The sequence below is a fragment of the Pterocles gutturalis genome, unplaced genomic scaffold (genome assembly GCF_000699245.1).
Source record: "Pterocles gutturalis isolate BGI_N339 unplaced genomic scaffold, ASM69924v1 scaffold10031, whole genome shotgun sequence".
Taxonomy (NCBI): domain Eukaryota; kingdom Metazoa; phylum Chordata; class Aves; order Pterocliformes; family Pteroclidae; genus Pterocles; species Pterocles gutturalis.
The window spans coordinates 19,817-35,235 of NW_010097817.1; the positions used below are offsets into that span (position 1 = coordinate 19,817).

The following is a 15,419-nucleotide window of genomic DNA, read 5'->3' on the forward strand; positions in this document are numbered from 1 at the left end:
TCATTTACTGGCTCAGACTGAAATTTAACATAACTCTGTTCTTCTAGATTGATCACTTAATTCTGCCATTTAGGGTTTCTTTGTTTTGGCACAGACTTCATTTGCAATTACCAAATGTATCTCTTTGAGGAAGAAATAAATTTAAAAAACCTGTCAATTTTACATGCTTGAATTCATGTTGAAAACTACTTTGAGTATTGTTTTTAGACAGATGGCTTGGTTCTCTAATGAAAATTACTTATTTATATCCAGGAACTTTCTAATACTAAAATAATGACATTTGGAAATTAATTTTTTGTAACTGGATAAAGTTAGAATAAACTCTTCATAATCACCTTGTTAAGATGAGTGGAAGAACTAACTTCCACAATCCAAAATACTTGTCATCAGCAGCTAGTTGAAAAACTCTTCTTAATACTTTCTATTGCACATCTGAAAATGAGGGGCTATCTTGACTTGCCTCCTATTCAAGGAAGGAAGATGATCTGTTATGGAGATTTAAAGAAATCAGTACAACTAGAAAAAATACCAATATACAGACTGGGTAATTCTCATCGTTTATGTTATATTTCACATGAACTACTCAGGTTAAAAAGAAATTCTTAGTTCAGGAAATGAAAAAAACAAAAACTGACCATGGAAAACTTTGGTGCAATGTGTGCCCAAATGAAGTTTCTACTTCATTTGAGATTTGTTGACAAATTTCACATTAATATAACTGGACTGTCTGTTTAGTTGTTTTTTTTCCTCAATATTTGCCCTATTGCATAACATTTTCCACATCCTTCTGGAAAGGAAAGATGTGGCAGGCATGGGCATATAGATCATCAGGTGGTTTGGGGGGAGCAGAGGGAACCTTTCTCTTAAACCCATAAAACTTATTTAGAAATAATAAAAGTAAATTAAAGTTTACACCACCAATAGTGCTTGCGAGCTGTATTCCTAACATAAAATCAAAGGAGGGATTTTTTTTTTTTTTTGCCTAGTGGCAAACTTCCTATTGACATAAACCCAGTTGCTTCAGATTGTTAACCAGTTTGTCACAGAATTGCTGACTTCTGATCTTTGAAAATTTCCACAAAATTCTTAAATACAGTTGACTGCTAGCTGCTGTTACACTGTGTCACTATGTGGGAAACAGTCATGTCTCTGCTGATGTTCTCACCCACCCCTTGGTAATACCTTACCTGGGGAGCTGTGTAGCAGATGTTTATATTCAGCATTTGCACTTCACTTCTAGATTGCTTACCAAATGAGGGAGCACTTCATATTTGTTGCTCTGTTCCAGTGATCAAATATTTGTCTAGAGAGTGAAATATTAACGTAAGAAAATGAGATCCTAACATAGTGGAAAGTGGTATCACTTGGGAGTTGTAAGATATGAATTGAAATCCAGACAGCTACAGAATGGAATAGAACTTGAGTCTTAGCAGAGCAGACAACTACACATTGGGCTTTTTTGTTTGTTTCAGCTGCTAGGTTAAGTGGAGACACCAAAATTTTCCCCGCTGTTCATGATTTTCAAAAGTAATAAAATGAAAGTGTTTCAGTTTTGAATATTCTCTCCTGTGGAGAAACTGTTCCTCTAGAGGAAAAAAAATAATCCTGTATCAATAGCTTTTTAAGTCTCAGGTGCTTTGCTAAAATCCTTTTGTGTGGCCATAGGTGAAGGGAGAAGACGACTGATCGTAAGCAAATTCACACTCTTGAGTAGAATTATTTTAAATAGAGACCCTGTCTCACATTCCACCATTAATGATTAGCCATAAGTGTTCCCTCGTGCAAGTGGAATGTCAGTCACTGGCATGTTATCTCTGCAGTTTGAAAGGTAATCCATATGCTAAATGGAGTGTGTCCTATTAAGTCCTCTATGTGGACATAATTTCGTAAGAATAATTACTCATTCAAGAAATGAATATTTCCTTTTATATTTAAAAAAAGAAAATGCTTTGCTATGTGCTTTGGCTTCAGTTATAAATTTACCAATTAGGTAAACTTGATCTAATGCATGCTTGGCTTATACTTTGGATCCATCAATATGTATTTAAATTCTAATCATAATTTTTGTCTTTCATTCTGTTAAGAAAATATTAAGTCTTAAAGCAATGAGAGCTTCCTGTCAGCTTCATACAGGTTGTTGGGAACTTTTCCTCCTGAGGTGTTGAACTTCTAGTAGTTTGTATTTTAGAGTATTTAGATTCTGACTGTTCTGGAAGAGTAGGGTATTACGAGTTTTTCATAGTAATTTTCTTGTCTGGGCATTGAGTTCATCTGAAATACAGCAACATATGCTATCTGAAAAATGTGTAGTCTATTTGGAATGACCTTTAAGCTTTGACGTTACTTTGAGGTAGGGCAGAGATGTGTATCATGCACATCTGCCCAAAGGTAATGATACAAAGAAATTAACTACTTGCTTGACTTAATAGGGTGGTACTTTAGTTCTTTGACTATTTTAAAATTATTAATCATCATAGGACTTGTTATTGGGCATAGCTGTGTAAATGTGTGTTTGTAAAAGATCTCAGAGTAAATTGGAGACTCCTGCTGGATCTAGAGCTAAGTGTGTGCATATTCTGAGTGTATCAGCTCAGGCTGTTACCATGTGGGTTACTTGATTAATCATCTGTAGTGTCTTTTGTATGTTGATTTTATGTTGGCTTGGGAGAAATCAAACATTTGTTTAATGTTGTGGTTTTGTGTGGTGGGTTTGTTTGGTAGCAAGGGAGGAGCTACAGTGATGGCTCCTGTAAGTAACTGCTGGAAGTTCCACCAGATCCAGGGTTTTGGTAGCAGGGGAGTGGACTACAGAAATGGCATGTGAGAAGCTGTTGTAAGTTTCCCCAGATCCAAGTTGGACCTGCCTCTGGCCAAGGCCAAGCCAACCAGTGCCTCTGCAAATGACGTGTTTAAGAGGGGGTGCAGCACAGGGAGGGGTGGTGTGGCCCTGGGCGGGGGCATTCCAGCTGCCTGCCCAGCCTCGGTTGCAGCCCAGCCTGCCACCCAAGCCTCTGCTGCAGCCCTGGCCCAAGAGCTGGGAGTTTTTCCAGAGCCAGTGAAGGAATGTGCAGCAGAAAGAAGAGTGGGATGTGAGAAAGACAACTACACAGACACACAGGTCAGTGAGGAGAAAGGAGACGGAGGAGGTGCCGGAGCAGAGATTCCCCTGCAGCCTGTGGAGGGCCCCACACTGGAAAAGTTGGCTGTGCCTGCCTGCACAGTCTATGGAATCTGATAATTCATGGAGATGTAACAGCGGAGAAGAGAGTGAGAGGCTGCGTGGTGCTTAGTTGCTGGGTGGCCTTAAGGTGGACTTAAAACCATGATGATGCGGTGAAGGTATACATGCCTGTCTCTAATCATGCCTTGTACTTCTACTGTTTGTTCGTTTCTGAAGTTACAGTATACATTAAGGTGAATTTTGCCCCTTTTGTTGTTCAGATGGCCATTTCAAGGCCAGGCTGGATGGGGCCCTGGGCAGCCTGCTCTAGTGTCTGGCAACCCTGCCCACAGCAGGGGGGTTGAAACTAGATGATCTTTAAGGTACTTTTCAACCCAGACCATTCTATGATTCTCTGATTCTGTACTGAATGTTGCACTAAGTTGCAATGCTGCATTTGTGACACGAATTTCTGTGACCGTGGGTGGATGTTGAACACAGGCTTGACTACTGTAAGAATCTGTTTTGGGGGACACTGAGATTTTATAACTGTAGTATCCAAGCAAAGCTGCTCACACAGTGCATAGCTTCAGTGTGGAAACTGGATCCTTTAAACAGAAGCAGCAGTAAACTGATCTGCTTGTCTTGTGGAGCTCTTCTTTTTGAGCTGTGTTTTGTAATATCTTAAAAAAAAATATAGGGCTAATTCTTACAGTACAGACTTCTTGAGTTTTTGTCAGGACCTGTGACTTAGTTTCTTTTCTAATTGTAGTTAGTCTGAGTATTGTACCTGAGCTGTTTCCCAGGACTGCAGGACCCGTTTCCCAATAATTTACCAGTCAAAGTCATAAAACTGTAATATCCACATACATGTGTAAATGAAGAGCAAAGTGCTCTTATTCTGAAGAATTTTGGTCCTGTTTTAGACCAAAGTTAGCCAGTCTGGAAGAACTATATATTACCATATTTTCACCTTGTTTTTTTCATGAGCACTGGAGTTAAAGCTCCTTCGTTGCAGCTCTTACTTGGAGATGCGGTTCCATAGATCATTCAGCTACAGTACGTAGCTGCCCAATTTGTGAAGGCAGTATGTAGTCTAGAATAATTTCTATATCTAGAATAATTTCTATTCCCAAGTAATTTTCACATAAGTGTTTAAAGAACTTATTTTGCAGCAGTTTGTCGTGGGCAAGCTCAACTGCTGAATCTTGCACTAGGATCATTTTTATAGAAACATGGAATAATTTAGGCTATAAAAGACCTTTAAGATCATTATGTCCAACTGTAAGCCTAGCACTGCCAAGTCCACCACTAAACCGTGTCCCTAAGTGCCACATCTACCTGTCTTTTAAATAGCTCTGGAGATGGTGACTCAACCCTGAGCAGCCTGTTCCAATGCTTGCCAACTCTTTCAGTGAAGAAATTTTTCCTAAAATGTAGTCTTAACCTCCCCTGGTGCAATTTAAGGCCGTTTCCTCTTGTCCTATCACTTCTTACTTCAGAGAAGAGACCGCCACCCACCTTGCTACAACCTCCTTTCAGGTAGTTGTAGAGAGTGATGAGGTCTCCCCTGAGGCTCTTTTTCTCCAGGCTAAACAACTCCAGTTCTTTCAGCTTCTTCTCATTAGACTTGTTCTCTAGATCCTTCATCAGCTTCGTTGCCCTTCTCTGGACCTGCTCCAGCACCTCAATGTCCTTCTTGTGGTGAGTGGCTCAAAACTAACACAGTATCTGAGATGTAGTCTCACTAGTGCCGAGTATAGGGGAATGATGACTTCCCCGGTCCCACTGGCCACACTATTTCTGATATAAGCCGGGATGCTGTTGACCTTCTTGGCCACCTGGGCACACTGCTGGCTCATGTTCAGCCGGCTGTCGACCAGTAGTACCCCCAGGTCCTTTTCTACCAGTCAGCTCTCCAGCCACCCTTCCCCAAGTCTGTACTTTGGATGGGGTTGTTGTGACCCAAGTGCAGGACCTAGTGCTTAGCCTTGTTGAACCTCATACAATGTTTTCAGTTGTTTTAGCAAACATAAGTTCAGATTCAATGAGAGATAGAAAATGGGCAGGTGACTACTGGACAAAGCATTTCAGCATTTTCAAACTTTCTCGTGTTTGGCCAAAACTTATTATATGAGGGGCTGGATGAATTTCATCTGTGTCTAAGGGAATATATAAATAATTAACTAAGTGGCATGTAATTTACCTTACTCTGCCTTTATGGTTTTGTGGGTTTGGGGTGGGGTTAGGTTTTTTTTTTTCTGCTGAAGAATGTAATTTGTTTAACTCTTGGCACTCTCTGTGCCCACTAATGTTGAATGATCAATATTTCAATTACTTGCTTACTGGATGGATACTGTCTCTCGCATTATTAAAAAAATGATCTGTCAGCGTGTTAGAGAATATAATCAATTACCTACTCTCTCCAGATAGCATCATTGGTATAATAGATGAAAAAGCAATAGTTACCAAGATGGGAAACTGTCACGGTTGCTTAACCTATTCTGGAGTAACTGGAGGTGTGCGGCACACTTTCTGGCCTGGATGATCTGGTTCTTGTAAACATTTTCAGGTTGATACCTAAGAATAGAAACATTGCTCAAAATGAGAGGTAGAGCTAAACCACTGGAAATAATCAGATGCTGTATGTACATGAAGTATGTAATTCTGACTTGTGTTCAGTTTACTATTCAAGGTACTGCAAATGATATAGTCTGAATTAGTGAAGCCTATTTTCAAGCCAAATTTTTATTATCTTACTGCAAATTAATATAAGATTTTTTTTAAAAAGAAATTCATAAAAACATGTTTAGTTTACCTGATGGTTCTGTTTGTGGGGAGGTTTCGTAGCTTTGTCTTAGGAGGCTGCTTACTGCAGAACGAGATTCTGTACAAGAAGTTATGTCACAGGCACATGTTGAAAGCACACGTGTTCTCTAGGATAATTTGTGGTAGATGACTTTGTGTTACTATCTAGCCTGACTGCCTCATGGGTCAGGAATCATATGATCACTTCCCATGGGTTGGCTAATCCACATCTACATACCTAGTGCAGAGTAGGTGCTGGACTTCAACATCTTAACCTTGTAGTAGCTGCTTTTTGTGTACATGATTGCTTCTTGTTTCCTGGGGATGACTCTTCAGTCTTACTGTATTTTTACTGGACTTTTCACCCTTATACTTCTCTGACCTAATAACTGTCAGTTGTGTAAAGCAACAAAACGTTTGGTTCTTTTGTGTAATTGAAGTTTGGACAGTTGTAGAGACTGTAGATATCTTGGTTGGAAATAGTATTTTACTGCATGGTTTGTACTAGTTAACTTCAGCAGGGTTAGGCAATACAGTGGCTTTGGAACAGGTATAATTGCAAATCTTCAATGTTACTAAAAAGTCCATAGACCAGACCTTTGTTGTGATTCCTTGCAAAATCTTCGCTTTGGAAAAAAGACATAAAACCAAACAGAACTGAACTATGTGAAAGTCATTTAGTGGTAGAAGTTTTAATTGGTATAACAAAATAAGATTCCATTTCTGTTATTTAAAAACAAACTCGAACTGTTTGCTAGGAGAATCTAGTTTTGACATCTCTGCTGAAATTTGGTGTATGATTTAATGTGGGTAGGTAGACTGAGTTCTTCAAGATGTAAATTTTATCAATCATTTAAATAGATCTAAGACTTTGAAATCTTCAGACATATATTCTTGTTGGACTACTCGTTTGGACTTTAACTTACTTTGTAGTCACTTCTTTGTTTTTGTATGTCTCCATTTTCTCACTTTCTTTCCATAGACAGTACATAAAATTGTAGATTTCTTTAGGTTGGAAGGGACCTCAGAAGGTCCTCTACTCAACCTCCTGCTTAAAGCATGACAAACTTTAAAAGAATCTCGTTGCTTACAGGCTCTAGTGTCTGACTGCTTTTATTGTGAACACATAACTTCTCAATCTGCTAAGAACTCCCCTTGTTGCACCATGACGACTGCCTCTCATCCTTTTGCTATGAACCTCCAAGAAACATCTGACTGAAGATAGCATTTATATTCCTCCTCCCTGCCTTTAGCCTTCTGTTCTGCAGATGGAGTAAACCCACCTCCTTCAACCGCTTCTTGTGCATCGTGTGCTCTAAGTCTGGGCTGTCCTGCTGGCCTTTCTCTGGGCTGTCTGCAGCTGCATCTGTGGCTATGACTGTGCATTCGTTGCTGTCTGAGCTCCCTTCGTACAACTCTCTCAGCCAGCTGCAATCTTAACTTAAAATTCTTGTTGCTAACTGCTGCTTTCTTTGAATAAATGATTGTTGTTTATTATTTAATATCTGTATGCTGCGTGTCCTATAATACAGAAGTTGTAACAGCTTTTAGAGTCGGGAAGGGGGTTTGTACTTCTCAGGGGAGTTTCGTTTTCAGCTTTGAGGTGTTGTGGGCATTAATGCAGAAGGTCAATAGAGAGAGAGTGACTTTCTTTTTGGTAGTATTGATGGGGGTAAGTATTCAATCCTCCCCCTTATCCCCTACAACAAGAAAATCAAAGGTGAAACGTTATGCTGAAAGTCGTCACACTTTCACGGAGGTTTATCCTTTTTTTGTTTGCTTTTTTGCTTGTTTCGGTTTTGTTCTTTTCTAAGGCTAAAGCTATTCCCCTTAGTGCCTTGCCCTTTAGTTATATACATGCCTGTGGTATGGCTCATACCTTATCCACTGACTAGCAGTCTTGAGATACGTTGCTTTGGGCACTTAGATTTCAAAATACATAGCTAGTATTTTCATAGGTGGGTGTGAGACGAGTTGCGTAAAGTGTAGAATGTGAAAATAATTATATATTTGTTCCTCTCCCTTAATGAAGGGTGTCTGCAGGAGTAGGCTAAATAAGCGAGAACACTGGATATGACAGCCTTCCTGAACAGGCAGTGCAGCAGTGCGGGATGTGGGGTACTGTCTCCTCTTCTGCTGTGTCTGTATTATGCTGCTTATGCTATGGTTAGCACAAAAATTGCTGATCCAATTTGGATTGAACTGTACAAATATTTCTTTAGCCAATTAGCATTGCTCATGCAAATATTTTCAAAGAAGCTTTTAGATGGATGGAACTTTTCTGACATGTATATGATGTAGGCACGTTGGGGTATCAAGACGTACCATATTATTAAGTACACCAGATGATTAAGCAACCTGTGTTTTGTGGAGAAAGAAACTTCATGTTTTGCTAAACTTAGTTAGCAGTAATTGTGGTATCACAGTGACCCTTTCTCTTGTTTGCATTTGCAAATTACTTCCATTCAAGGCTGGACTTCTGTTCTTGCCTGTGTTCTCTCCCAGTTGGCTACTGGTTCTCCTTCCCAATGTGCCTGCCCTCTCTCCCCCCGCCCCCCCCATTCATTCATATGCTTTTCACATAAACACTCATCAGTTCTGTGAGGGATGATTTTCTGCTGGGTTACAGAGCTTGTTTTCTTTTACACACTGCGACAGATACCACAACATGATTTGAAAGTCTGATGGCATTTTTGAAAACACTTCTTCCAACGTGAAATATAATCTAGAGCAGATATGATTTTTTTTTTAGTAATTTTAGATAGTGGATATTCAAGTGGCACCTCTTTGTTACTGTTGGCTAGCTGGCAAATGTTGCATTTAAGAATAAAAATTCTTGTTTTCTAATATGTATGCACTTGCACCTCTTATGCCAAAATGTATGACTTGACATCCTGTGATGCATCTACTTTTGTATTTAATGTGCATTCCTACCAGATAGCCCTGCACAAAACTGCTTGTGTTATTACTTAGGTGGGAGGACCTGAAGATCAAGAAGCTGCAGGCCTTGGTTTTAATGATCCGGCTCAGAGCGTGTCTCTTGCTGAGTAATATCCTAGCATTGTCTTAACAGCCCCAGGTCATCATCCAATAACAGATAACCGTGACTTAAAAATGAGGTCATGAATGCCTGTAGTCATCGCAGTTTTACCTGTAGATAAAAGAATGGCTAATCTCTCCATTTCATTACATTTTAAATGTGGAAATCATTTCCTGCTCACTTCCTTTAAGTACTTAAACTTGTGAACAGCAGCCTTTTCAGTTCTAGTTCTGAGTCTGTTAACCATACTTACCTGCTTCTCTGGCTGAAGGATGGTCCTGTCTTTCAGGAGTCCTTCATGATGAATGATTGTTCAGAGCAAGATATAAAATTGTCTTCAAAGTTTAAATGTTTGCCTCCAGGTTAAAGGGATGTTGCCAGTTAGTAGCCTCTAGACAGGCAGGCATAGGGCTTCCTCGAGTCTTGATCCTTATTGAGCTATGGCCTTTGGCAGGGCTGTCAGTTTGAGTGAAAATTACTGTTTTATTTTCAGGGTGGTAATAGTAGTAAAATGTCATCAGTTGCATTAGGTTTAAGCTTCATATTAAATGCTAGCAAGCTGTGGTTTATCACATTTGGATTTTAATATAGTTACTTCTGTTGTGTTTGTCACTGTAGCATCATGATCTTAAGTCATTCCATCTGGAAATACATTACTGGATTGTTATGTATTATTATATTGGTTGTATTATAAATATGTCTCCTTGGGGTTATACAGTTGTGTTAGCAGAAAGTCTAGAAGAAAGGTAGACAGGTTAACTTTTCTTTAACAACTATTTGAAGAGTCACTAGATCTTGTCTATTGAAAGTCCAGGTTGAAAAAAAAAGTTGAATAGTTTTGTTTTAGCTAGCCAGCCTCAGGTTTTTCTGTACTCCTAACCATCTTTTCAGTTAACAGCCTGCTTTGTTTTAACTAAGTACATCTGTCAGCTTCTGGCATTGTACCTAGAGGCTTCTTTTTTCACTTAACATTTCCTCTGCTGCTTAGGTGTTGATTGCATTGCATCAAGACTAAGCAGTATTTCAATCTTTTATTACTCACATTGAACCGAAATCTAGAAGGGTTTACTACTGGTCCATTAAGTGGCCAGAAATCTGAGGTTACAGTTAGTTCTAGTCATAATCTTCCAGTAAAACTTGATTAAATGGTATCATGTAAGAATTATTGTGCTATGTAATGCTTTAGATATTTGAAAGCTGGGAGTTATTAGTCAGAGATAGAAGTACCACAATGACTTACACTAGTCCAGGACCTTCTAAGGCAACTTTTGAGCAATCGAGGACCTGGAATCTTGGCAGTGAACAGTGTGGAATTTGTATTACAAGGTTCTGGTCAATGAGTGCCACAGTGCTTTTCAGGAAATTATTTTAGTGGGAAGCCCCTCAATATTTCTATATAAAATGAAAGTACTGATATTTTTTGTATGTTACTCATCTTCCTTCACAGAACTCATAATAACAAAAATTTCTGTATTGCAGATTTAATCCAATGCACAAATGAGATGAATGTGAACATCCCACAACTGGCAGATAGTTTGTTTGAAAGAACTACCAACAGTAGCTGGGTAGTGGTCTTCAAATCTCTCATCACAACCCATCATCTAATGGTCTATGGAAATGAGGTAATACAAAAAATAAGTCTGAGAACAGTTGCAGCACTTCATTCCTATAAATGTCAGCTAAATGCTTCCACTAATTAGCTTTGTAAGAAAATCTTTATTTTGACCTTTTTATCTCTTAACTGTGCATGAACACAGGTCTCATGAGATGTTTGTCTACTTAGTTTGCTTCTACTTCAAAGTTTGTAATTCTAGAATCCAAAGTAAGTGTCCTGAATGCTGGAGGTACCTTTTTTCTATGGTGTTATTCTAAAAATAAAACAAACAACACCAACAGAAATTAACTTAAATGGGATTCTGAAAGCTGAAAATGGAAGCATTTTTAGGTTCATGCTGTGGCTAATCCAGATGGCCTTTTCTCCCAGATAACTCGATTCTGAACTGATTTCCATCACCCCCTCACCTTTCGCAGTGAAGACAAATATGTGCCTGTGAGCTGGCTTTGAGTGTGAGCATCTAAATAGGACCAAATACAGTAGAACAGTTAAACAAAACCCCAACTTACACAAAAAGGAATAAGCTTGTTTTGTTCCACAACTTGAATTCCTATGGGGCCTTATTTTTCAAAATACTAAGCCAAGTATAGCAGCAGCTTGAATTTTCTGCATTTTAAAAAAAATTATACTTTTAAGACATTCTTAGAAAATGTTTGTAAACATTCCTTCTTACTGCAGACAGTCAGTGTAATGTAAGTTATATGAATTTAGGAATTAAGAGGGGTAGCTTTAGAAAATTACGAATAGGATTTTGTAGAGGAGACCGAAAATTTTCAGGTTGCATTCAGAGTTTTTATAAGTCGTGTAATTGCTTCCTCTGGCTGACTGGCTGGATTGTTGTTGGTGTTTAAGTTTTCTGTTTGTTTATTTGTTTTTTTGCTTGTTTGTTGGTTTGTTTTCTAAAAAAATACATGCATTGGCTTCTCTTGCAGATTAGCTGCAGAGTATTTTTGGTCTTGGTGAAAATCTGTTCTTTGAAGCTAGAGCAGCCACAAGAGGGCAAACTTCTCATGTTGACTTTAAGCATTATCCCTGGAATAATTGACACTTTCAAAATAGTGTCACTTTCTGTACACTTTTGCTGTGCTTGCACTTTGAGTCGTATAAATTTTAAACTGACACCAATACACTTCAGAGTAATTAAAGGTATTCCAGGGTCCACTGTCTTATTTTAAGAATAAAACTGCCAAACAAATTTTGCTTGCCAAATGTGTTACAGAAGTAATGAGGGTAAGATTGCTGCTCAAGATGAAACTTTTCACAGCTAGAATTAGTACATGAACAATTAACATGGAAATTGAATGCTTATGAAAGTGTCTAGAAGTTTACAGAGAATCTGTAAATCCCTTTGTAAAAAACTGAAAAGCGTTTGGTCCTCCAGCTTTTCCTTAATTCATATATCGCTAAGTACTAAATACCTTTACTCTTCTTCAGTCTTTTCTATGTGTAACCTATATATTACCAGTAGTACACCTTACACTAGTCAGAACTATTTTTTTTCCTCTGTCAAGATGTTATTGCAAACTAATGATTAGTTTATTTTTGTAGCAGCTCTCTATATAATGGTTCATAAGACAAAATTATTTTTCCTACTAAATTAGGATGTGGTGCCAGTGATCTGAAATACATCTTTACAAGATGAAAATAACAGCATTCCTGAAACATAATTTGGAATTATGAGTAACTAATGAGATGTACCAAGTATCATACTGTGTTAATGTTTTATATGGATTCTTGTGTTTATTTAATGTTTCATTGCTAAGCAATCTAATCTTTACATCGCCTTATTTTCATATTCGAGCTAAGTATTATTACAATTCTATGCTGAGCAAAAATGCCGTGGCTAATTGGTAAAATGAAATCAACTGTTAGAAAATTGAAGTCAGCAAAACAATTGGGAGCCTGTAAAATGAGAATGTATTTGGGGGAATTTTTGCAGAAGTTTCCAGTTCCATGTTCTGGTTTAAAATAAACAAAGCCTTTCAGTCAGAGGCCTTCATGCAGTATCTGTGTGACTGATTTGTTCACAGATCTTTATGTAAAAAATAACTGGCTTAATTGGAGAACTTATCTGAGTTTTTGTAATAGTTTCCAGATACGAAGTTAGTCTTAAGGAATAAAAACTGAATTTCATAAGCTGGAGGAAAAGAGTTTCTGGTACTGTCACCTCAGTTGTAGCTCACTGATAATACAGTAAAAGCATTCAAATTTTTCCTTTCATCTAGCGTTTTATCCAGTATCTGGCGTCCAGAAACACGTTGTTTAATCTGAGCAATTTCCTAGACAAAAGTGGATTGCAAGGTAAGGCGTCTTTTTCATTAAAAGTTTGCAGTGTGCTAGGGGACAGTAAATACAACTTGGTAATTCTAATGGACCATGTAATTTAAGAAGTAATTTTTCTGTCTGTTTTACCCCAGACTAAATTTCTTAATTTAAAATGCTATTGTGGCATGGCAGAAGCTGCCTGCTGTAGGAATTTTTTATATCTTTTAGGAAAGGCTGACTTATAAATGCTTCTAACTTTCTTAGCTAAACAGATCTGATTTAGGTGGTTTCTTACTTTCTGCATAACTTTTTATGTAGCTGCTTATAATTTTTGCCACACATGTACTAAAACAGGCACACAGAGCGGTTACCTGGGGACAGAAACCTTCTCAATGATAACCAAGGGTCTACCAAATTGCCTCATTTTATTGAGTCTTAACTTCCTTGGTCTCAGTATAGATTATGAACAGATCTTTTTCTTGTCTGTATACTTAGGCTGACTGTTATAAAAATATTTCCCATTGCCATTGTCTTAAAACAGAAAAATTTCTGTCGTGTCTTAATGTTTCCTTCAATACCTTTTTTTTTTTTTTTTTTTTTGCTATTCGGTTGTAAATGAGAGAATGAAAATATCTTGAATGCGTTATGTAAATTTTTTAGTAGTAATTTCTATCATAGTATGAGAGAACTTGCATAAAAATACTTTGGTTTGCTTTTGGAAGTAATTTTCTTGGGAAGTGAAGTGTAAACTTCTATGCAGTTCAGGTCTTCTAGATAGTTGCAGTGTTTTCTGATTTATACGTATTCGGTTGTAAATGAGAGAATGAAAATATCTTGAATGCGTTATGTAAATTTTTTAGTAGTAATTTCTATCATAGTATGAGAGAACTTGCATAAAAATACTTTGGTTTGCTTTTGGAAGTAATTTTCTTGGGAAGTGAAGTGTAAACTTCTATGCAGTTCAGGTCTTCTAGATAGTTGCAGTGTTTTCTGATTTATACGGCGAATGTGATGATGTATACAGTTTTTCGGGTTAACTGTACAAAATCAGGCAAAAATATAATAAAGCTGTCTTGCATTAATTGCTTGCACTTTATTTAGGGTAAGGTTCTTGTTCTTTAGTTGACTAAAGCTTCTGAAACCTTTTTTTTAGGTTATGACATGTCAACGTTTATCAGACGGTATAGCAGATATCTGAATGAAAAGGCAGTTTCCTATAGACAAGTGGCTTTTGACTTCACAAAAGTAAAAAGAGGGTAAGAACTGTGTTTTGTTTTGCTTATCTTGAGGTTCTGTCTTATGTCCTGTAATTCAAGTGGAATATACCAGTGTTGGCTTAGTGCTACATTTGCAAAAGATGTTAATGATATTCCACAGTGATGTCTACTTTTCTCAGTTGGGTATCTCCCATGACACACAAGGCTCAACTGTTCTGTTAGATATATTGCAAAAATCTTTTGCTTCAGTTATTATAATTGTACTTTTTAAAACATTAACAGTTTAATATAAACAAATGAAGAATAGTATACATCAAAGGATACATCAAAAAAGTAGAAGTCTGGTAAAATATTCCACGATACATCACAAAGCTGCTTTGTCTTGCATGTAGTATAGGGGACTATGCAGTTTATTTACGTTTCTAGCTCTGGAGTGTTTGAATGATAGGTGTTTAGTGGAACACCTTAGAGTACTTCCTCATGTTTCTCAGTTATTGTCCCAAAATGCCTGTATGAAGTTTACTACCTTTGTAAAGGTGGTGCAATTCATACTTTTAACAGAACTTTGTTGTAGATGGTATTCTGAGTTTGTCTACAGGAATTAGTTTTCTCTGGAAAGTGAGCTTCTTTAAGAGAAATTGGTTGTTTGAGACTGAGTACCTGTTTACATATAAAATAACACAGTGCAGAGCACTAGTAGATTGCATGTTGTAGTGAATGACTGAGTTAATCAGGAGATCTCCTTCATCGGGAAGACTGGAGAGCATATGCTGATAGTGGTTGAAAGTCTTTCCATCTTTGTCTTACTCTATGCAGTGCTTTTTAAAGTTTAAAAGCATAATTTTAGTTTTACATTTGGGCATCCTTTATCATCCATACACAGGGTAATTTATATGGAAGCTAAAAACTTAATTCTTAAGCCACAAAAATCTCAATTTAAAACTGTTAAGTGTATTAACTGCTGTAGTGGGCTGTCTAATGATGTCTTGCATTAGTGTTACCAAGGCACTTGAAACTGGCCTGAGAACACTGTCTGGATCCCTTATGCCTCCTTGCTAACACTGTAAAGTCCATTTGGTTTTGAAATGGGGTAGTAAAGTAAAAGGGAAACGTGGGTTCCTTTTGCTCTTTCTGCCTTTAGAGATGGTTGGAGTCCCAAAACCACAAAACACTTGGCCTTTTCCACATATAGGAATGTCTATGCGGTCAGGTGGCTGCAGATGCACTGGAGAGATAACAGTTGTTTTAAAATTAGGTGTTCTAGGCCTAATGAGGTGAATTACTTCACCAACAGCATGTGCCTGGAGGTCCTTC

The 15,419-nt window shown here is 37.7% G+C and overlaps 1 protein-coding gene across 3 annotated transcripts in view; it reads left to right on the forward strand.

The window, feature by feature from the left end:
• The window catches only part of PICALM (phosphatidylinositol binding clathrin assembly protein), a 70,028-nt gene that overhangs the window by 19,810 nt on the left and 34,799 nt on the right, over window positions 1-15,419 (forward strand). For all 3 annotated transcript variants that reach the window (XM_010086600.1, XM_010086606.1, XM_010086593.1), the window contains exons 2-4: window positions 10,488-10,630; window positions 12,849-12,924; window positions 14,042-14,144. In XM_010086600.1, coding sequence (XP_010084902.1) covers window positions 10,488-10,630; window positions 12,849-12,924; window positions 14,042-14,144 — 322 coding nt within the window. The remainder of the gene's footprint in view (window positions 1-10,487; window positions 10,631-12,848; window positions 12,925-14,041; window positions 14,145-15,419) is intronic.